The sequence below is a fragment of the Silurus meridionalis genome, chromosome 5 (assembly GCF_014805685.1).
Source record: "Silurus meridionalis isolate SWU-2019-XX chromosome 5, ASM1480568v1, whole genome shotgun sequence".
Classification (NCBI taxonomy): Eukaryota; Metazoa; Chordata; class Actinopteri; order Siluriformes; family Siluridae; genus Silurus; species Silurus meridionalis.
The window spans coordinates 25534455-25559177 of NC_060888.1; the positions used below are offsets into that span (position 1 = coordinate 25534455).

The window sequence follows — 24723 nt, forward strand, 5'->3', positions numbered from 1 at the left end:
AATGTGCAATTGGGATGTTCAGGTGTCCACAAACTTTTGTCCATATAGTGTTTTTAGCACATAAAAACCAGAAGAACTCACACAGAGGAAGCATTTCAGGGCATCCAAACTCCGCAGAGGGACGATCACGACTGTAATACGTGGATGTCATGAAAAATCACACACTAAAGAAACACTGGACCATGAGGGGACAATTCTAGGAATAATAAACACATAAATAAATTAGTGCCAGAATGGTGAGACACTAATGAGGTCGTCATAGTGAACACCATGCTGTGAATAGCTCTTAGGATGAGAAGAAGTGAATCTTCAAGCTTGAAAAAAATAACATTTATTTAAATTTAACCGCTTAATAAAAACACGTCAATTAAACATCAATTAGACTCTAATCAGAACCTCATTAGAACAGATTTTAGAAAAACAATTCTCTAATTACTTGTATGTTCACAAAGAACAATATTTTAACAGTGAAGTGCTTGTAAACGAGAGCATAAAACTGAACCATTTAAAACAGAAAATGAATACAAACATTTTACAAACATGCAAATGAACTGAAATTTAATTCTAAACTGTAGTTACTGAATTCTGCATTTTTTTTAACATTTAACAGAAACCGATTTTTCTTTTTTGCTCCTTTACATGTCCATCTCTCTCTCTTTGTCGTTCTCGTCATTGAGGGGGTACGGAGTGAGGTCCAGAGACAGGAGTTGGCTAGACATGATGTCATTACACTGTGGGTCCAAAAGTACAAGAAATAACAGAAATAGTGAGCAATAATACACAAGAAAGCAACAACTGTTTTTCTATTTGTATGTCTTCAAAACTGAGCAGTGATTACATTACATTACATTAAATACTAATATTACTGATATTTTCTTACATTTTTATAACGTAAAGCAGCCAATCCATTAGACTGGTTTGAAAGTTTTGACTCAAAACTGCAGTTTTAGTGTTCCAGACACTTTAATCGGATTTGCGATACCAGTTTAACAAATCAATTCAATTATATTCATACAACGTTTTGAACAAAATTTTGATTAAATATTTTGGAAAAATTATGATGAAAAAATTGTTAGAAAAGAGGTTTAATATTATAACTGACACACATTTTAAAACAATTTTAAATAAAGTGCCTGCTTGGTCAAATAATATATAAAATAATATTTTATAAAAAAAATAAAAATGTAATAAATAAATACAATTGTTATATTGATTAAATTGAGTAATTAATTTAATTGGCACAAATTAAACTGATTAAATGAAATTAAACAAATGCAAAAATTAAATAGTTTACATTTGTTAGATCCTATTTAGGTAATATAGGTGTGTATTAGGTGTGTTTCTGTGTGTTTTACATTTAAAATATAATTTTCTAAAGATATGATCTACTTAACTGTTCTACTTATTTCAGCATCCTTTGACAAATGTCTTCATTCGTTCAATCCTTCATTTATTCACTCCCTGACACTGCGCTAAATCTATACCCCCGGTTTTTATACCCCTGGCATTGTTGTGTATGTTTTCCACCACTTAAAAAGGATTGCATTCAGTAACGAACCAAAAGCCTGAAAAACTTTGGTACAAAAACGTGTAACGTGATTAACAGCAACAGAGCTCTCAGGTTTGGCAAAACCTCCACCTTCTATTTCTTGTGTGTGGCCCTGGTGTAGTTTGAAAGCTCCTGAAGAGCTATGTATCTCCTAGCAGCATGGTTAGGTAATCATATATTATTATACGTGTTGTCCATCATCTTAAAATTATATTTCCACCTGAGAATGTGTACAGGATGTGATTTGCAGTACCTCAGAGTAAACCCCCAGAAGAGCATCTGACTGTGAATAGAACTCCTCCTTCAGTGAGATGACAATGACCTGAAAGTTATTTCTTGATTGTTCTCTAATGAAGCTCGTCACCTGCACAGAATCATATCATCTTCAGACACTTAAAGTTTTGAACTTCACAAGACGATGCTCCAGTATAGATATCGGGTATAAGTACATTTGAAAATGAAAAACAAAACAGATTTGCCTTGAAAGGTAGAAATCAGTGACAGACAAAAAAAGGCAACATGCCTTGCCAATGTTTGTGTTGTCCAAAGCAGCATCCACCTCATCCAGCACAAAGAAAGGAGCGGGACGGAAGCTGGAACAAAATTAGATGAAATTTAGAAAATAAAAAGTGCTTTTTATTTTAAGGAGGTATTTTTACACAATGCACACAATGTCAAATCATTTCTTAGTCACTTTCTAAGTCACTCATCTATACAATCTTAAAGAACAGAAATAAATACTGCCTATATAAACCGATCAGGTGTAACATTATGAAATTATAACGTGAGCGATGAAGTGAATAAAACTGATGATCTCTTCATCATGGCACCTGTTAGTGGGTGGATTTATTTATTAGGCAGCAAGTGAACATTTTGTCCTTAAAGTTGATGTTAGAAGCAGGAAAAATGGGCGAGTGTAAGTATTTGAGCGAGTTTGACAAATTGTGATGTCTAGACGTCTGGGTCAGAGCAGGAGGACCAACACAATACATTCATCCCCTGTTTATCGCAAGTGGTTACATTACAAACCCGCCCGCGATAAACAGACTTCACCCCGAAAATGCTATTTCATATATACATTACTGTACTGTATTAACATGAAATAGCATTTTTGGAGTGACATTCGGTAATCGCGGTTTTCTGGTAAAGTGGAGGATTACTGTATTAGGCAGGTGGTCATAATGTTATGGATGATCGGTGTAAAAGAATAACTACCTGTGAATAGCAAACACCAGAGCGAGCGCTGCAATGGACTTCTCTCCTCCTGACAGGTTGTCCATTGCCATAAATCTCTTCCCGGGTGCCACACAGTTATAACTGATACCACCCAAGTAAGGCTCATCAGGGTTTTCTGCACTCAGGGTCGCCTACACAAACACACACCACAAAAAATGAAGCTTAATATGATCTTACATTATATATAATGAATATTTATTGATTACATCCTTTCTGACCTTCACCACCTTTTGATCAGTTGTGAACTGTACTCATTTCATCTGCTGATTACAATTACTTATAAATCATACAATCAATCTCAGACAAACGATACACAGATGAATCAATGACAAAGATCTACATAGTGGTTCAGACATCAAAAATAGCCTGGAAACTAAACCTTCTCGATCCAGACACCAGGACTCAAGAATACTCATGTTCATGAAATCTAAACAAGAAGGATGGATTTGAAGACCAGAAGTTCTCACCTGAGCACTGGCGTTCCTGCAGAGGTCTTTGTAGATGTTGCTGATGGCGACAGAAACGTGCTCGAAGCACTGGCTGAAGCGATGGAAGCGTCTGGCCTTCACGTGCTCAAACTCCTGATGGCATTTCTTCGCTGCTCTTGCACTGGCCTCAAATGCTAACATGCATACACAATTTTTAATCAAAGCGTTAATCAGATAATAATGTTTTGATTTAAACCATTCATTACCTTTTAATAAGTGTGTGTGTGTGTTTTACCATCAACAACTTCACGGAAGCTGTCCTTCACCTCACTCATCTTCTCCAGGGCCTTCATATTGGGTGGTTTGGACGTATTGATCAGTTTTTCAAGAGAAGACACTTCCTCTCTCAGCACCTCCAGTTGGGCCATCACATCCTGCTCTTCAGTCAGTCTCTGTACACCCACACACACCCACACACACACCCACAAACACACCCACACACACACACACACACGTTTGTTAGTTTTACTGGTTTAGTGGATAATATATCTAAATAACTGGCAACAAAAGTAATTACACCCTAAGTAAACATGTCACCAGAGCTGCACACACACATTTGTTTTATATATATATATATATATATATATATATATATATATATATATATATATATATCTAACAAATGTGTGTGTGCAGAAGTGGAAGAGGATCCCAGCAACAACCTGTGCAGCTCTGGTGACATGTTTACTTATTCAGGCTGTAATTACTTTTGTTGCCAGTTATTTAGACAATAAACACTGTATGTTACAAGCTGAAAATATATTTAAAAAGTTGCTGAAATGTGATTTCATGTGTATATGTGTATTTTGTTGTTTCTCAAGCCTCACTTTCAGGTTGCCTCCCAGCGGTCCATAGTCAATCACCATCTGTGCTTCTCGCTCATAAATGTCTTGTGTGGTGGTGCTTACAGATTCGGAGTCCAGCTGTGTTAAAGAAAAAAAAAACGTATTTTCTACGCACGTCTTAGAAAATCTGTAATTTAACTTTAGCATAATAAATATTTGTAAAGTTCATTTAGGAAACATGCCAATAATTCTGAAACACAATCATCAATCACTTTCTGCATAGCAAAGAACAGCAGGTTCTGAGAAGCTTCCAGCTGGAACCCCTTTGGTCCTGGTTGAGTGTGTAATTCTACCTGGATGTCACTGATGTCATCCAGTGTTCCTGAGAGCACATTAATAGGCAGACCTTCGATTTTGCAGCCCAGCAGTAGATTGTGTCTGCAAAGTCTCTGATGCTCCAGAGCAGTTTCTACAGAAATCATCTCCTTCTGCTGCTTTACCAGTTCCCTGTGAGAAAGAAAGCAATAAATACTCTATATGGCCAAAAATATGTGGACAACTAACCATCTCACCCATATGTCCTTGATGAATATCTCATTTATTAAATGATCTCCACCTCTACTTCAGCATTAGTGATGGTCAGGCACTGATGTTAGGTGAGAAGGTTCAGTCAGTGTTCCAGTTTATCGCCAGGGTGTTTAGTGGAGTTTATATTAAGACAGGAACCTTCAGTTCTATTGAATCTATCTAACTTTACACACCAAGTCCTAAAACTACGGTCTGAAAGGTACGGTCTGAGCACTGACAAGCGGACCTTCTACAACCTCTAAAGCAATGCTGCAGCACTCATGCGTCTGTTTTCTAAAGCAAATTTCACCTGCTCTAATACAAGATACACAAGCACCAAAAACATAACCATAATGAATAGGATGTGTGGCCTGGCATGGTTAAAAATATTTTTTGTTACCATTTATTTAGACAATAATGGCTGTATGTTGAGTTATCTATTAAATGTAATCTATACTGTTGTACAAGCTGCACAATGACAACTCTAAAATATATTCAAGTTTAATTTCTATAGTATTTACCCATGAGATTTACTAAAATGGTTGCTGAAATGTGAGGGGTGCACTTACTTTTGTGAGATACTGTACACTCTCTTATCAAGCGTTTAATGAATTATCTTCCTGTATCCTTTAAAGACATCATATTTACCAGACGAGAAGATAAAAAGAAAGACATATGGTCACGTCAATACCAGTAATAATCTTTCAGCATTTAGACTTTAATACCTGGAGTTCTCCTGCAGGCCACTGCTTTTCCTATCCAGATCAGCCTTTGCTTTATTAACATAAGACCTCTGCTCCACTTGCTTACTCCTCAAGTCTAGGAGCTTCGCCTGAGACTCATCGACTGCAGTGAGCAGCTTCTCTTCCTCCTGATCAACACAAACATTTCAAACGAGCTTCCTGAATAAGGCTATACTAAAGGAAACCGATTCACATAAAGATGAAAATAGTTCATATTCTTGGTATAATAGTGATGTAATGCTGCGAGTAAATTCCAGGTTCCTGCACATTTTTTATTTAAAATGTAAAATTTTTAAATGAAACATTTGTCAACGACAAAAGCACTTTTGTACATCGCTCTGGACAGCAGTGTCTGCTAAATGCCACAAATGGAAAATGTAACGTAATGCCAATGAAAATGTAGCTTCTTGAAAACGCTCTCAAAAGTGAAAAAATCGGGGAAAAAAAATAATAAACAGGTTTTTGAAACTTTGCGGCAATGACTAATATCGTGTCATCGTATTTGAAAGCTTCAAAAACCAGTTCAAAAACCCAGAATGGAATTAAATGGCAGACAGAAATTACTGACGTTTTCAGACGTGTGGATGAGCAACTTCTGGGAAACGATTAGAAACGAAAGAGTGAACGCCTTTGTTTAAAAAAAAAAAAAAAACATTAAATAAAAATATATTTTTTACTAATTCTTAATTTTATATTTTAGAAAACGGAATAGGGCAATATATTTTTCAAAACAAAGTATTGAACCCCCCTCATACTTTTTCATACTTAACTAAAAATGCGTAGGACCCGTGTATATTAGAAATTTAAACAGCTGCATTACAGTTGTAATACCTCTTTTAACATGAAGATGATATCTTCCTCATTCCTGATGGACTCCTTCATTTTGTTAATCAGCTTTTGCTGCTTGTGGAGCTGCTCCTGTTCATACTCGAACTGGGTGTTCAGACGGGTGCGCTGAGACTCAAACTGCAGCCTGGGTATAACAAACTGTTCTTTTATATACAGTATCAGTTAAAAGTCTGGACACACCTTCTACTTAAGTGATTTTACCTTATTATTCTTTATTTTCTTTATTATTTACGACATTGTACATTAATACTGAAGATATCCTATGAACTATGAAAGAACAAGTATGGAATTATGTAGTACACAAAATCGTGAGGGGTGCACAAAGTTTTATATTTTTTGATTCTTCAAAGTGGCCACCTTTTGCTTTGATGACAGCTTTGCAAACTCTTGACATTCTCTCAATCAGCCTCATGAAGTAGTCACCCAACAATCTTGAGGAATTCCCAGAGGTGTTGAGTGCTTGTTGGCAGCTTTTCCTTTACTTTATCTGGTTCAACTGATACCAAATTCGGTTTTTCCACTGATCTAATGTCAACTCCTTGTTTTTCTTTGCCAAAGCAAATCTCTTCTGCTTGTTGTTCTTCCGAAGTAATAGTTTCATTGCCACATTATAGCTTTGTTGTCAAAAAACTCTCCACATCCACACTTTCGGTTTCAATCGTTTCCCAAATGTTGCTCATCCACACAGAAACATCGGGCTTTATATACACACACGAAAATGTATGAGTGTGGACATGGCCTAAGAAGGAGGCCAAGAAAGGTGACTACCTCATGAATCTGAATGCCATGAGTTTGCCAAGCTTTCATCAAAGCTAAATGTAGAACTTTAGACAGGCTAAAATACAGTATAAAACATATTCTGGTATTCATAAGACTGGTACTGCATTATCCCTGTCAAACCGTACTGCAGCTGTAATGTCATATACCCACTATTAATATGTTCAGTGCCTGTCTGAATACATTCTAAAGTTTAAATGCTCTTTGAATAAAATAAAAATAGTCGAATATTCCTGAGTTGTGCATTTGTATGAGGCCCTACCGCTTGTTCTCGATCTCTCCTTGCTGCCTCACATAATCCTGCTCGTACTCACGAATGTTGGCTACTCCAATCTCAGCACAGAAGTCTGAGAACACAATGTCCTCCATCTACAGTGATAAAAAATAAATGTGCTACTCAACAGCTCTCAAAAAGTCCTCTTCAGCTGCTGCGGCTGAGAATAAGAGTCTGTAATATCTTGATAACTCTGCTAACGATACTTTTTACGAATTCGTAGTGTGACTCACGTGATTGATTTCATCCTGGATGGCGGTCACCTCGCCGTCCTTTACTTGTACATTATTGGCCTGCATCTCGATCTGAGACTTCAGGTTTGACAGCTCACTCTCCAATCTGGAGATTTCCTGCAACACACACACTCAAGTGTGAACATGCTTTATTATAGCGGTAGGAAAACGCAGAACAGGAGTGAGAGAAATAGTGCACCGGCTTACAGCCTGACATGCTGGGATAACTTTTTTGCGAATGGACTCCAGCTCCGAGTTGGAGTATTTGAGGCGAGTCTGGATTCCCTGGGCCTGAGCGGTGATCTGATGGAGCTCAGCCTGCTTGCGTTTTAGGTTTATTAGTTCCTGCCATAAACACACACAGAGGTCTCAAATTAGAAATACAGGTAACCCCTTAGATTCAATGGTTAAATTTTTCGATCTTATGACCATAGCACTACAAGAAAATTGTGAAAATATCCAAATTTTCACTAACCATTTTATGTTTTCGCATGATACATTAGGACTCTATCAAGATGTACGAATCTCCATCCTTCTGAGATGCCTTACTTTAACTTTTGACCCTCTCCTTTTAAATCACTGAAACAGCTCTGCTGCCACATATATACACTATACTGCCAAAAGTTTGCGGACACCTGGTCATAAGTATGGTATGTGTTTTCTAAGCAGCACATTCCACATTTAGTGCCAATTTGTTATTTTAATTCCTTCCACTCCTCTGGGAAGATGTTCCACTAGATTTTGGAGTGTGCTTATGGACATTTGTGTTTATCAGCCACGTCTGTTTCTAAACGTGCTGATTAACTGCTGGAGAATTAACTCTGACGTACCCTCAGCTCTTCACTCAGCTGCTCCTTACGCTCTTTCAGGCCGTTCATGTCCTTTTCCTCCCAGCGCCGAGCTTTAATGCGCAAGTGAACAGAGCCACCGGAGATCACCCCAGACTTGAAGAACAAGGTACCATCAAAAGACACGGTCTAAAAAAAAAAAATCCAGCCATAGTCAGTTCCATTCGATCTGGAGATAAGAACCGAAGATGGCCATTTTCAGATTTTTGCAGTGTGTCTAAATCTCACCTTAAGGCGCACTGGGCCATCAAACGCAATATGCCGGGCGTCTTTGAGATTCTCACACACGAGGGAATTCCCACAGACAAACTGCACCACTCTCTTTAACTGAGGTGCATTGTGGGAACACTGTACCACGTCTACCACCATCTTGGCTCCACGGACCTCCCTGAGACGCTCGTTTAGCGGCTTCACCTAAACAAACAGATTCGGTTCAGGGGCCGAGCGTGCTAAAATAAAGCAGACGTTTTCATCCTGAGTCCGACTTACATCCAGGTTGTCAAGAGGGAGGAACGTCTCTCGCTCTGCTCTCTCCTCTTTTATAATCTGGATGCAGTCACGGGCCACTTTAGCAGAGGACACCACGATGGCAGTCATGTAATGGCCGAACACCTTCGTGACAGCGAGCTGGTATTTCTTGTGGATGGGCTGACACAGGTCCAACAAGCGTCCGTACTGCACACCAAGAAAACAAGGTGGCTGTTACAAAATTCCATACTTTATTCCAGACTTAAATATGCAGATTTTTAGGACAATATTTACTACTAATTATAACATGTGTTACATTACGATCTCTGATGTTTTCCATGTGTTTCGTCGCATGGTCCGTTTTTTCAGTGAACCTGCCAACTATGCGATCGTGACAAAAAAATATATCTCAATATTTATTTTATTTTATTGATAATGATAATTAGACGTATTTTGCTGAGTGTGTTATTGTGCTGGTACATTAAGGACCATGGACAGCTGACTTTTTCATGTGATTTTGATTGACTATATGAACTGATATAAATGTACATATTTTATGTCCCCATATCTTGAATTTTGGGATCATTCTAAATGTATTTTAATAGAATAAATCATGCATTAAAAAAGTGCATGCGCACAAGTCTAACCTACTAGACTTCGTATAGTGTTTTGTTTGGGTTTTGCGACATACTCGATATCGTACTTTGTTAAAACAATTACGATATTATCATAAAATACATACATACATATTAATCTGCAACATATTACATTAAAACAGATTGAATTCAAACCAGCTCCTCTTGATGTTCGCGATACAATACCACAACATCCGGGTAGAGTCTGCGCAGGCTCTCAAGGATCTCGTCTCGTTTCTGCTGTCTCCGATTCTCCTGACTATCCATGCGAGCATTCTGGAGCTCCTTCACCACCAAACCCAGTTCCTCGTTCACCTCGAGCATCCTCAACCGTCCGCGCTCCAACATCTCCCTCAAGGTCCGCTCCTGCTCCCGCTGCTCGTCCAGAGCTTTGCTGAAAAAATAAATAAATAAAATAAGCAGAGGTTCAACAAGCAGCAGTCCAACATCAGTGTCTAATTATATGCTCTCAGAAATCAATCCTTTTTTACTGCTACAAACTGCAAGAAAATATATAATCTCGATATAAAAAGAAACATCAGCCTTTCTTGTCTCAATATTTTTTTTCCAAACTCCTTAATTTAATCATTTTTGTAATTTCATCACCCTAGTTTCTTTACAAGGCTCAAAGAACAAAAAAAAATACTTTCTTATCCGCAAAATGACTTTAAATTAAAAAAAAGCTTTTAAATGAAATAGAAAAATAATCAATGTATAAAACGAAGTACTTTTCCTGCTCTAATACAACTAACAAAAAGTCAATAAACTGTGTATAAAACAATATGTACAATGTTTTCTGTCAAAACCACCAAAATGAGAGCATGGTCCTTCATGAAAACCTCAATCTGGTGGCATCAGTGCTACATATACAGTATGTAATTATCAAAACTGTGTGGAAAAATGTGTGAAAGAAGCTCATGGTCTACTATAAAGTTTATATAAATCAGTGCGCTAAAAGGTGTAACGTACTTCGAGTTGATGGCATACTCCTCCAGTTTCCCTGCCCTCCTGGTTAACTCGTCCAAATGATCTTCAGCTTGACGAATGTTTGCCTGCACGTGCAGACAAAATAGATTGTTTACAGCCATAATGATATAAAAGGCGACAATCTAACAAAAAATTCAAAATAAAGATTAAATAAAACCAGACGTTTTTATTTCCTGTTATGTCTACAGAAAGACACAGCTCTACCTCTGCCATGTTAATCTGTATTCTATGTGACTCTCAGGACACGCCTCGATCCGTAGTGTCGCGTTACGTCAAATTCACATAGCAGCAGAGGTGCTGAGAAAACGCGCTCGAGAAACGGTTTTAGCGAAGAAGAATGAAACTACATATCAAATATTGGTCACAAATTATTGATCACTTTCTAATAATAAAAGTAAAGCGCATCTACTACAAATTATATATAAATAAAAAAAATGTACCGATACAAATCCCAAATTGTATCCGATGCACATTTTTTTTAATCGGTGCAGATTACCATCCCTAACACACACACACACACACACACACACACACACACACACCTCAACTTCGCTTTTTCGCCTTTTGTCAAACTCCAGCTTTTCCCGGTCGGCCTTCAGCTCCCAGTGGAGTTTCTCAGCTTTCTGTAATAAAACAGCTCCTTTTTCCTGGACAGTTCTTTCAGCTCCTTGTAACGCTCCAGCTACAACAACCACAAAAGAAAGTTATACCATCATCCAGGATTGTTCAATCCACTCCATTTACACACACAACGTAGCTCCAACCTGAGCTTCCTCTAGCTGGACAGCCTCGCCCCTCTGAGCGGCTCGCTCCTCTATCTCTCTCTCATAAACTCTCCAAGCCCTCTCCAGGCCACTCAGCTCCATCTCCAGCTCCTGCAGCTCCTGCTCTTTCTTGGCCTGCTGCTTCTGGATCTTTAGCAGGCTGATGTGTGCCTCCTTTGTCTTGTTCTGGTGGTGACCGGTGTTTACTTTGGCCTTGATGTACTGAGGCCTCTGACGACTGAGGATTTCCTCCTGGGATCTAAAAGAAAAGGTACAATAAAACTCTTCTTGTTGGGTTTATTTTATGGTTTAATGAAACACTCTCACTTTATCTCCTTCTCTAGTTTCTGCAACTCCCTGTTCAGGCGTCCATGCTCTTTCTTTGAGCCTTCACACTTTGCTCCCACTCTTCCACTACACTATTTTTGACCGCGACAGCCTCCTGTTTCTCGCTCAGGGACTCCACGAGCGAGTTAACGCCCCTCTCGTTGTGATAAAGCTGATAAAGGCTGAGCTGCAGCTTGCTTTCACTGAGCTGCTCCACCAGGGCTTGGTATTTCTCTGCCTGAACAGATACGTCACAACAGCGTTATCCTAAGCTGCGTCCATGAAAAACACAAATAATTATTCATCATAGTACCATAATACCTCGGTTTTGTCCTTGAACACCTGCTTCTTCTCTGCAGTGGCTGCCCGTTTTCGATTAAAATTGTACTGCGTGTCTTCTTTGGCTTTCTGCAACAGGGACAGCTTGGTCTCGTACTCGCTCGCCAGCTCGATGGAACTACTGATGCGTTCAAACATCTTTGTGCGTTCTTTGGCGTTCATCATAGCAATGGACTCTACAGCACCCTGAAACAGACGCAATACACACCGTCCACTTCACTTCGCAGTAACGACTGCGCGATTGCAGCGACCAAAAAAAGTCTGAAATGGGATGAATTGGAACCCTGACTGCACCCCCAGACCTCCTCACCTCATCCTACACAAGTACCTGACTTTACTAACAGCCTTGTGGCTGATGAACACAAATATCCACAAGCACACTCCAAAATCTAGTAGAACATCTTCCCAGGAGAGCAGAGGGAACTATAAGAGCAAATTTGGACTAAATGTGGAAGATTATCACCAGGTGACCGCAAACTCATGCCAATATAGTGTACACGGTGTCTCAGACGTGTCTCGCATGTTTGTGTTGTTTCGCAGTAATTACAAAATAATTCACAGATTTAATCAGGTATAATAATTATTCTTTATCTGTTTTATCACCGCTTTCTATCATTCCATACTTCCACCCCACGTAATTTCACCTGTACTGCGGCTCATTAGAACCGAATTCACCGTACAACAAGATCTGCCCAGTCACCGCACCTAAATCCTACTAAACTGCTCTGGGATCAACTGGATCACAAGAAAGGAATCTCCAACTAGTGAAGAACAACTTTTATAAGAAACACAGCAAAGTAGTTTAATTCAATCGAATGAAATGTTTCACAACTTCGACTTGAACACTACAGGAATCCATTTATCACCTCGAGTCACTGGAAAGAAACGTGTCTCCTTTACACCAACCTGGAATACTAAGCAGTTCCTGGCTTTCACCACGATGCCAATGTTCTCCAGCTCGGAGGTGTACCTGCTCAGTGCCACCTGCCTGCCGTTCACTCGGTACTCCGACGACTCACCTGAAAGAAAAGGCAGAAAAATGTGATTTTGATTCAAGTGATGTTTTTGGAGGATATTGAAAAAAAAAAATCAGAAGTCAGTAATATTTAAGTGAAATCTTGGTGTAGAAATTCAGTGATATTTAATTGCCTGGACCCACCTGATATGACTCTGCTGAAAATCGTTTCTTGATCGTTATCGTTGCAGAAGCGCATAGAGACCGAGGCGGTGCGGGAAACCGGTATACCGATATGAGCGCCATGTATCAGGTCTTTCGTTTGCTTCACCCTCAGACTGGAGGCTCTCTCTCCCATCACAAAACCCAGAGCATCCATCAAATTCGATTTACCTTCCAGATTAAAACATTTGCCCTCAATTCATTGTCATTTCCAATTTTTTTTTCTTTAATAATTTTAATAAAATTCGACTCCTTTACCTGAACCGTTCGTCCCAATAATACAGGTGAATCTCTTAAAAGGACCAATAGTCTGCTTTCCTTTCCACGACTTGAAGTTTTCCACATCTATCTGCTTTAAATAACCCATATTTACTCTGTGAATTTAAAAAAAACGTCAAAAAATTTATAATAAACCGCAAATCCTAGCTAATTTGGCTAACAGGTTTCTTCTCCTCAGATTGTCAGAAAGAGCGGGAACACCCAGGCTATTAAGGTCCAGCGCCATTCTGACCAATCAAAGACAAATGATTTACATAACCCGAATGACTCATGGGAAATCGGTCTCAAAATCTACCGTCTTCGTAAATTTATGGTGAATTGAATGTATATTGGTTTCAAGACGAACCTAATCTTTTAATTAAATTTACTTTAAATTTGTGTCCTTTGTCATTAATGTATGTTTAATTAACATTAATGTGTGTTTTATTGTCATTACCAAAGGTTTTCTCACCAAAAGCCACAGAAAGAAAGTTGGTAATTAGTTATGAAAAAATCTGAATATTTTAATGACTTGGTTCTTTGAATCTCGTTCATCAAAATTAGAGTTTTTTATAATTTTATTTTTAATAAGCAGATCCCCCAACACCTCTACATACATGAACTTTGTCTCCAATAATTGATATACAGTACAGACCAAAAGTTTGGACACACCTTGTGTGTCCAAACATTTGGTCTTTACTATAAATATATTATATATACAGTACAGACCAAAAGTTTATATATATATATATATATATATATATATATATATATATATATATATATATATATATACAGTACAGACCAAAAGTTTGGACACACCTGCTCATTCAAAGAGTTTTTTTATTTTCATGACTATGAAAATTGTAGTCATATTTAGGTTCTTCAAAGTAGGCATCAAGAGAATGCCAAGAGTGTGCAAAGCAGTAATCTAAGCAAAAGGTGGCTACTTTGAAGAACCTACAATATGACATATTTTCAGTTCACTTTTTTGTTATGTATATAATTCCACATGTGTTAATTCATAGTTTTGATGCCTTCAGTGTGACTCTACAATTTAAATAGTCATGAAAATAAAGAAAACTCTTTGAATGAGAAGGTGTGTCCAAACTTTTGGTCTGTACTGTATGTATATATATGCATAGCGTATATGGGAGCCAAGGGGTAAAAGAACGAGCGACTCGGACCAAAGGACTCAAGATGATTTTCTCAATTCTGTTTCTTGTGTATTGCACTGCATAGCGTATATGGGAGTCATGTGATGAAAGAAGGAACCAGAGGACCTGCATGGTAGAATGAGTCCATAATATCTCATGTCTCTGATCCTACCCATTATGAACCCATTCTACCAAGCAGGTTGCTATATACGCTATGCAGTGCAATACACAATGGGTTCATCATGTCGCATGTCTCTGATCCTACAAAATCCCTGACTTTGTGCAAGTGTACAAAGTGTGCAAAAGTAAGACCTGAAAACCAAAGGGTGCTCACACCAAAAATGTATTTGATTTGGATTTCTCTTCGTTTTTTCCACATTGTTAATTAACACCAAAAAAAGTATTATTAAAAAGCGCTCTTACATTACAGCATTTTTCACAATTTACATTACATGCTAAAAAGTGTTTTTAATTGGATCTCAGTAAATCAATATTTATTTAGTTTATTTTTACTAATATTAGGTTATATATTAACAACTGTTTTAAACAAAATTATGAAAAAGGGTTAAATACAGTAGCATTACAAAATATGCTTCAAAATATTTCTTTCAAGCCTGTATTTATTTAATCACATCCTATTTTGCTTTTAGAACAAATAAACTTTATTTTCACATAAACAATTGTTCTAATAAGGATGGTCACGAACATATTCCAAGATGTACTTAAGACCCAGCCAGGTCTCTGTTGCAGTTGGAATGATCTGATTGGCTGGAAGGAGGAAGCCATAGCGACCAGTGTCTCGGAGCTCAAAGGCAAAGGAGTATTTGACACCCTTGTTGTAACTCCAGTCGATGCTTCCACCACTGGCTTGATCTGAAATGAAAAACAATATATGAACTATGAGAGAAACTAGCAAAGATTGAAATTGCAGAATGGATGAAAGTTGTTTATTGACTTACAAATGATTTTGCAAATGCTTCCAACTTTGTAGGTTGTTCCATACAAAGAGCTGAGTGCCTGCACTGCACCTTGACCCACAGAATGCTAATAAAACATCACAATGAAACAGATCAGGAGGTTATAATCATCATATTTACCAGTTAGTGCTCGGACAGCAATAATACACAGTTCGACTTTATTGTTCTGACTGAGAAAAGAATCAATCAACAACTAGGTGGTGTGATGAAGCGGTGTCACTGTTGCCATTTTAAAAAAGTGAAGAACAAAATGTCACAAAGGGTTTATTACCAATTTCTGCTTTACACCGATGAGGCATAACTTTATGGGCAAAGATCAGGGCTAACATTATGGCCACCTGCCTAATTTTGTGTTGGTCCCTCTTTTGCTGCTAAAACAGTCCTGACCCTTCGAGCATTAACAGCATGAGCTTTGTTAGCAATGTGAGCTACAGGAGCTTGTCTGTTGGATCGGACCACAGACCACTGCAGACCGGAATAGCCCACAAGAGCTGCAGTTTTGTAGATGCTCTGACCCAGTCGTCTAGACACAACAATTTGGTCCTTCTCAAACTCGTTAAAATCATTACACTTGCCCATTTTTCCTGCTTCTAACACGTCAACTTTAACACCGAAATGTTCACTTGCTGCCTAATAAATAAATCCTTGTAGTTACAACATTGTGATACGTTTGTGAAAAAGACGATGTTCTTAATTACAGAGACTATAGACAGAAGTTCCTGAGCAAAAACAAAGCAAAAAGACTCTCTGTTTTGAAAACTTGATGGTGGCAGGAACCCTAATTATTGTGACATAATGCTGACACTAGAGACACCTTTCATAAAAAATCTTCTCACAGAAAACATGTAAATGTAAATACCAGGACTCTACATACATGAACTTTGTCTCCAATAATTGATATACAGTACAGACCAAAAGTTTGGACACACCTGCTCATTCAAAGAGTTTTTATTTTCATGACTATGAAAATTGTAGTCATATTTAGGTTCTTCAAAGTAGGCATCAAGAGAATGCCAAGAGTGTGCAAAGCAGTAATCTAAGCAAAGGTGGCTACTTTGAAGAACCTATTTTCAGTTCACTTTTTGTTATGTATATAATTCCACATGTGTTAATTCATAGTTTTGATGCCTTCAGTGTGACTCTACAATTTAAATAGTCATGAAAATAAAGAAAACTCTTTGAATGAGAAGGTGTGTCCAAACTTTTGGTCTGTACTGTATGTATATATGCATAGCGTATATGGGAGTCATGTGATGAAAGAAGGAACCAGAGGACCTGCATGGTAGAATGAGTCCATAATATCTCATGTCTCTGATCCTACCCATTATGAACCCATTCTACCAAGCAGGTTGCTATATACGCTATGCAGTGCAATACACAATGGGTTCATCATGTCGCATGTCTCTGATCCTACCCATTATGAACCCATTCTACCAAGCAGGTTGCTATATACGCTATGCAGTGCAATACACAATGGGTTCATCATGTCGCATGTCTCTGATCCTACCCATTATGAACCCATTCTACCAAGCAGGTTGCTATATCGCTATGCAGTGCAATACACAATGGGTTCATCATGTCGCATGTCTCTGATCCTACCCATTATGAACCCATTCTACCAAGCAGGTTGCTATATACGCTATGCAGTGCAATACACAATGGGTTCATCATGTCGCATGTCTCTGATCCTACCCATTATGAACCCATTCTACCAAGCAGGTTGCTATATCGCTATGCAGTGCAATACACAATGGGTTCATCATGTCGCATGTCTCTGATCCTACAAAATCCCTGACTTTGTGCAAGTGTACAAAGTGTGCAAAAGTAAGACCTGAAAACCAAAGGGTGCTCACACCAAAAATGTATTTGATTTGGATTTCTCTTCGTTTTTTCCACCACTGGCTTGATCTGAAATGAAAAACAATATATGAACTATGAGAGAAACTAGCAAAGATTGAAATTGCAGAATGGATGAAAGTTGTTTATTGACTTACAAATGATTTTGCAAATGCTTCCAACTTTGTAGGTTGTTCCATACAAAGAGCTGAGTGCCTGCACTGCACCTTGACCCACAGAATGCTAATAAAACATCACAATGAAACAGATCAGGAGGTTATAATCATCATATTTACCAGTTAGTGCTCGGACAGCAATAATACACAGTTCGACTTTATTGTTCTGACTGAGAAAAGAATCAATCAACAACTAGGTGGTGTGATGAAGCGGTGTCACTGTTGCCATTTTAAAAAAGTGAAGAACAAAATGTCACAAAGGGTTTATTACCAATTTCTGCTTTACACCGATGAGGCATAACTTTATGGGCAAAGATCAGGGCTAACATTATGGCCACCTGCCTAATTTTGTGTTGGTCCCTCTTTTGCTGCTAAAACAGTCCTGACCCTTCGAGCATTAACAGCATGAGCTTTGTTAGCAATGTGAGCTACAGGAGCTTGTCTGTTGGATCGGACCACACAGACCACTGCAGACCGGGAATAGCCCACAAGAGCTGCAGTTTTGTAGATGCTCTGACCCAGTCGTCTAGACACAACAATTTGGTCCTTCTCAAACTCGTTAAAATCATTACACTTGCCCATTTTTCCTGCTTCTAACACGTCAACTTTAACACCGAAATGTTCACTTGCTGCCTAATAAATAAATCCTTGTAGTTACAACATTGTGATACGTTTGTGAAAAAGACGATGTTCTTAATTACAGAGACTATAGACAGAAGTTCCTGAGCAAAAACAAAGCAAAAAGACTCTCTGTTTTGAAAACTTGATGGTGGCAGGAACCCTAATTATTGTGACATAATGCTGACACTAGAGACACCTTTCATAAAAAAATCTTCTCACAGAAAACATGTAAATGTAAATACCATAACTCTATATACATGTTAGAATAAGCACACCAGTCTAAATTAGTGATAAAGCTGGTCTGACCAATCGGAAATAAGAATTCAACCGAAGAAGGAAACAGCATCTTACGAGTTCAGCCTGGTCAGGAATGTTGTTGCAGGTGTATCCATATGGGTACATGAGAAGCTGTGAATAGGCATGGATGGAGATGAAGGACTTAAAGTTGCCATGGTTTTCGATGAGGTTCACGATATTCTTCACTTCGATCGCAGAGTGTGCGGATGGTCCATGGTAGGATTCAGAGCACGGGTTCTTACTGGTACCAGGGCCTGTTGGGAGCATGAAGAGACATAGATTGTAGTCGCATATGGGTGAATATGTTTTGTAAGTGATTAAGATATCTTCTTACCTCCGAATCCAGCATCCCAGTTTCTGTTGGGGTCGACGCCTCGGCACGTAGAACCTGGGTTGACGGAACGGGTCTTGCGCCACATGCGGTTCTAAAATCAATTTAGAAAAATTTCATAAAGCCAGCTGCATGTTTTCTTGATCAATCAAATCTATATTAGGATGAGTAGAAAATTGTTGTTGTATTAAAAATGGTGGTCCTTGGTTTTAATTAATTAATTTTGGACCAGCCATTGGATTCAAAGGAAAAAAAAGCCTGAGAACCCCTTATATGAACCAACATCATCAACTCTTTATTCATTATGTATCTAATACAATGTAGACATTTGGGATTGGATTTCCGCTAAATGTACATGTAGTGATGGGACGATCCGATCGTTTTAGTGACTCGGTTCTTTGAATCTTTGGTCATTTTATACGCCAAAAAGTTTCAATAATTAAAATATGACAATGCAGCTAAGGACAAATTATGATAAACAGAATGAGCAGCTCACCTCTCATATCTTCTGTTCTGCGAAAAAGTACTTAATTCTGTTTCCTGTACATAACCTACGGAGATTTTGCGATGCTTCGCTCGCACGCTTCAAGTAGATAATTAACAAATCGCTTTTTGAGATGACTCGTTCTTCTGAGTCATGTTAAAGAGTCATTCAGAATGAACGAATCGTTCATGAACAACCCATCACTAACAACATTATGCAATTTTAGCTGTGGTTCTAAAACTCATAGATGTACATTAGTATGGGTGTAGGCATAGCCATCAGGGTTGGTCACGATCATCAGATAGACATCCATTTGTCCCAAAAGAGAAGTCACTGAGGGATCGACACCAAAATCTGTAGCCATCTAGTAAACAGAGAGAAAAATAGACAAAACATTTAACTTAAAAAAAAAAGTCTTCAAATGAGAAGTATCAAGTCAGAAATAAACAGAATTCTTTGAACTTTCTCACGGAGTCATTCACCTTGTTAGCCATCCACACAGCAGAGGCGGTTGAGATCCACTCTCTAGAGTGTATCCCAGCATCAATCCAGATTGCAGGCCGGTGGCTTCCACCAGTACTAAACTAAAGGCACATCCCAAATGAGTTATTGAGGAACACACTTCCCAAATCCTCAAGCATAATGTACATTCATGCCTGGCTATTTGTTTTCATCCTCACCTTCAGCACATACATGGGACGGTTCTCATAAGAACTTCCAATTTGCACTTTGGAAATCAAATTGGGATGATTGGCTACCAGGCTGTCCATCCAAGTGTAGATCTGTGTGCATAAAAATAGGATTATTCGTTCATTACTTCCTTTTTTATCAGTTTTTGTGTAATTCTGTGTTGTTTTATATAGCACCTTAGTGGTGGAGATTTCATTTCACCGTGTCAAAAAACAACCATTTATACCAGAAATGGCAATAAAGGTTACTTGACTTGGTTTCCATGATTGGATTCGTAAGAGATAAAACATTTAAAAGAATTCTGTTATTGGAAAATAATCAAGAATCATTCCAATGTGCTTTAGTTTGTGTAGTTGCCATCAGCCCTTCATTTTCCCAGTAATTCCCCAGTCCAGCTGTTACGGACTAAAACCATGTCGCACTAAGCGTACCCTTTGCTCCTACAGTGCACTTTATAATTTTATACATAGAGCAATTATATTTCTATTAGTTTTATACACTTACCAGGAATAACATTATGACATAATAACATTATGAAGTGAATAACACTGATTAGCTCTTCATCACCTGTTAGTGGGTGTTATATATTAGACAGCAAGTGAACTTTGTCCTATGCTAATGTGATAAAAGCAGGACAAATGGGCAGCTCATGTGGAATTTTTCCAGTCTGCAGTGGACAGTATCTATCAAAAGTGGTCCAGGGAAGGAACAGTGGTGAACTGGCCACAGGGTCATGGGCAGCCAAAGCTCTCATAGATATGGGGAGAGAAAGCTGTCCCTCTTCCACTAATATTGCAGAAGAAGTTAATGCTCTTAATGCTCGATGGATCAGAACTGTTTTGGCAGCAAAAGGGGGACCAACACAATATTAGGGAGGTGGTCATAATGTTATGCCTGATCGGTGTACTATGTGCAATATATAGTTCCCAGAACCCTTTGCAATAATTAAAATCACCCTTATGTGCAATCTGTATATAATTTACACTCTGTTTATTTATTTGTAATATTCTTAGTTTCAGAGATTTGAGAGTGACTAAAAAAATTCGATTACAAAGACTTTAAAACCTAAAAGGAACAAGTTTATTCCACTGGCACTGAAGGCTGCTGTCAGTAATGTGAATTTTACGAATTATACATGTTTTCATATAATAAATATTAAGTGCATTAAAATAAACATGAGATTTGTTTAGCACAAAATGAATCAGCACTGATTAACCAATCAGAATGAAGAATTCAGTGGCGTAACTGTGTATACGTGTGTGTTTGTAAAAGGAAGACACGTGGACTTACTGTGTCCAGCTGGTGGTACGTTGCATAGTTGAATTCCTTTACATCACCACCCTTCGCGGCATTGCGTTGCAAATCTTCCTGCTCGTTATCCAGCAGTTCCTGTTTCACAACAACATCAGGACATTGGCGGACAATGAATCAGCTTCACTGCACTGACTAACATGAATCCATTACAAGTATTACATTCCTTTTACCTGCAAATCATTGATCATAACATGGAATGGGATTTCGTTGTCCTGAAGGAATTTCTGGACGGCATACAGGCTGGGATACGGCACATGGATGTCAACGGGAAGGTCGCTGGAGACAGGATGAGTCCAGAAGTCCAGCTACATCATAGTTCATTTGACAGAATAGAATAGAATTTTTTATATTAGATCAATTTGTATGTTGTAGCAGGTACAAGATTTACAGCAGGTTAGAGTTCACGTCATGGTTCATACATTTTCACGCATAGTGTATGAATTTTTCTTGTCATTCATGAGATTTCTGGATGTTCCTTTCATTTTCATGAGTTAATGTTTCCGTGTTTGGTAAACGTCTGCCAAGTTTTCATGTTCATTGTACAATTGCCTTTATGTGTGTTGACCTCGGACCTCTCATTTAGGATTGTTTGTCTTTTGCCTGTTTTCTGGATTACTCTTTTCTCTTCCCTTGGATATACAGTATCTTTATGCTGTTAATGACTCTGCCTGTTTAGACCACTTTCTTAAATACAGCCTGCGTTTGGATCCTTATATGTCTCCACGCCTGTCACTCCATTGCCACGCCAAACCCTTAGTTACAAACACATAACACATGGTACATATATGTGACAGGGTCCGACAGAAAAATCACCTGGTTTTCTATGGGTTTTGAAAGACACATGCATGTTGTTTTTGTTTTTATGTAACAAACGACCTAATGTAACCTATGAAGATTGACTTTGACCAAACAAATAAATAAATGTCCAGATGTTACACTTTATTTTCATTTAAAAATCCTCACTTAGCATGAACTTTCATACTTTTGCCATCTGTTCACTTCAAATATTCAATTGAGATACTTTGCCGTGTTGCAGTCCAGATGCAATTGCATGGTGTTGAAGTATGGAATGGTAGCCATGTTGGTTCAGGGTTTCTTTTAAATGGAATACCGGTAAGTCTCCAGCTCCAAAACAACCTCAAACGTTTATTCTTCCACCTCCATGTTTTACTATTTGGTGTGAGACAGCGTGATCGCATTTTCTCTCATGTCCTCTGTCTTACAGAAGTTCTTCTGTTAGAGCTAAAAATGTCAAATTTGGACTCATCTGTCTACAGAATTTTCTTCCAGTCATTTACTGTTATTTACTTATCACCCAAATGAGGATGGGTTTCCCTTTTGAGTCTGGTTCCTCCCAAAGTTTCTTCCTCATAACATCTAAGGGAGTTTTTCCTTGCCTCAGTTGTCATGGCTGCTCATCAGGGATAAATACACATCGTTCACCTTAACTGTTAAAATTCTGTAAAGCTGCTTTGAGACAATGTCCGTTGTGAAAAGCGCAATAGAAATAAACTTGACTTGACTTGACTGTCTAATGTGGTATTTGTGCATTACACCATGTTGCATAGAAGTAAAAGCATGTGTCTTTATTAAAAACTAAAAAAATGGTTTGTATTTAAATGTTTTTTTTGTTTTTTATACTGTAGGAAATTCCACAAAATGTAATATTTCAAGAATAAAGTCTAGTAATGTGAGAGAATGATATGAGAGAAACAAACATAAGGAAAAGCTTCATTATAACATTAACACTAAAACACTCTCAACACGTTTTGATTCGGTGCCCGACACCGCAGCTTGCTCTTTCACACACTATTAGAAGTCACACAGAAAAGTCCTCAGTTCTGGCTTCGCATTGACACAAACACCCTCGGGTCATCATACTTTTTTTTTTTTACTTTTTTCATCAGCTTTTGTTACATTAATTCGTACTGTTTTTCATGGACGTGTGGAAATAGTAAATACTTTTACATTTGACAACATGACGTACTTTTAAACATGCCATAAATGGACAAAATGGTTCATAATTAGTTCAGGAGTATGATTGTGTTAGTTGTTTTTCCGGTTAAAGCAACTCCGTATGAAGCTTTCTAGATATGAGGTGTATATATATATATATATATATATATATATATATATATATATATATATATATATATATATATATATATATATATATATGATGAATGTGATGAATGAAAACACTGACTGCACCCCAGGCTTCCTCAACTCACCTGCATCACTACCTGACTTTACTAACAACTTTTGTGTCTGCACAAATTTCCACAAAATCTAGTGGAACATCTTTCCAGAGGAGTTTAGTTTATTCTAACAGCAAATAGGGACTAAATGTGGAATGGGATGTTAAAAACACATACCAATCTTTTGGTCCACAAACCTTTGTCTTTATACTGTATATATAAAAAATAGTGTGACCTTGTACATGTTTTTTCTCTCTAGTATCTATTTTCCCAGTATTTATGCACTAAATCTTCACCAAAAGCTCATAATATTTAACACTTCACATATTACATAGGATTAATGTTGCTGTACCTTTAACACTTCATTGTTCTCCAATTCCTTTAAGAGCTGGATTTGTTCCTCAGATTTTGCATTAACTCGAAGAACCTGGTCCCTGTTGGGGAAGAAAACAGAACATGATGTTGAATCTTTTTTTCTTTCAGTAAATCGTTCTGTATATAACAAAATGATTATGAATGTACAGAAGTATTTGTTTATAATTAATTCTAAACTAACATCTATTAACATATATTAGATCTGAACTCACTTAGTAAAGACCTTATGGCAATACGCTGAGACCAAAACACTAAAAAGTACCAAGCAGACCCTCATGATCGCTTTTACCCTTAGAAATCCTATCACAGCTCTTTAATGAGAACTCTTATACTCTTAGACCTGCCATGTGTTCGGTTCTCAGCGATATCTTACACAGCAGTATCAGTTCTGTTCCTTTGCAGAGTTACACAACACAGTGGTCATTTTTAGATTTGAACATGATTCAAGAAACCTGTAATCATTAACTAAGACATGATGGGGACCTGAATGCAAAACTGTTCATGCCAATTGTTGTCCTAAACCATTGGAGCAGGCTGTTGCTATTAATTATATTCCAAATCCATGGAACGCTCCAATGAGCATGAGGATGAATTTGGAATTTAGGAGAGTCTACAGGAGAGGAGAGTGTAGAATCTACAGGAACCTCATTTATCTTCATGTGGAACCATCCTGAGTGGTTTCCAGTTGAATCATGGTGAATCCAATAAGCAGGGATACAAAGGAGAAAGAGACAGGAAAGAGACAGTGGTAACTCAGAAACATGTTAAACTCAACAGGGAGGGAGGAGAGGAGGTGACAGGGAGAGAAAGAAACATGGATTATTGGATGTCCTTATTGTTATGTAATAGCAAGGACACTGTACAGAGTGACCAGTGTGCAAGAACAGACTGCTATGACAGAATAGATCCAGAAGGTAACATACATACAGTGTAGGAATATAAATATGAAGTAAGGGAATATGA

The 24723-nt window shown here is 38.0% G+C and overlaps 2 protein-coding genes across 2 annotated transcripts; both read right to left on the bottom strand.

Annotated features, from left to right (window-relative positions):
* Nucleotides 1-315: 315 nt before the first annotated feature.
* smc1b (structural maintenance of chromosomes 1B) lies at nucleotides 316-13537 on the bottom strand. Its single transcript, XM_046848697.1, is given in 27 exon segments — nucleotides 316-731; nucleotides 1803-1913; nucleotides 2073-2142; nucleotides 2765-2916; nucleotides 3253-3407; nucleotides 3509-3665; nucleotides 4101-4196; nucleotides 4412-4565; nucleotides 5351-5496; nucleotides 6200-6341; nucleotides 7257-7363; nucleotides 7502-7618; nucleotides 7709-7846; nucleotides 8332-8478; nucleotides 8578-8763; nucleotides 8839-9024; nucleotides 9639-9846; nucleotides 10422-10504; nucleotides 10982-11082; nucleotides 11085-11121; nucleotides 11204-11462; nucleotides 11531-11591; nucleotides 11594-11768; nucleotides 11852-12055; nucleotides 12776-12888; nucleotides 13029-13217; nucleotides 13305-13537. Coding segments are annotated over 27 exon segments (3699 nt in total). The 5' UTR covers nucleotides 13414-13537; the 3' UTR covers nucleotides 316-635.
* A 1526-nt stretch (nucleotides 13538-15063) lies between these two features.
* Nucleotides 15064-24079, bottom strand: LOC124385643 (carboxypeptidase A1-like). The gene is made up of 11 exons (XM_046848827.1): nucleotides 23973-24079; nucleotides 23738-23819; nucleotides 21358-21492; nucleotides 21164-21262; nucleotides 19864-19965; nucleotides 19666-19767; nucleotides 19437-19547; nucleotides 18703-18793; nucleotides 18423-18622; nucleotides 17433-17517; nucleotides 15064-15334 (listed from the first exon to the last, which is right to left on the bottom strand). The coding sequence occupies exons 1-11, from the start codon at nucleotides 24035-24037 to the stop codon at nucleotides 15147-15149; spliced, it is 1260 nt and encodes a 419-aa protein (XP_046704783.1). The 5' UTR covers nucleotides 24038-24079; the 3' UTR covers nucleotides 15064-15146.
* Nucleotides 24080-24723: the final 644 nt, after the last annotated feature.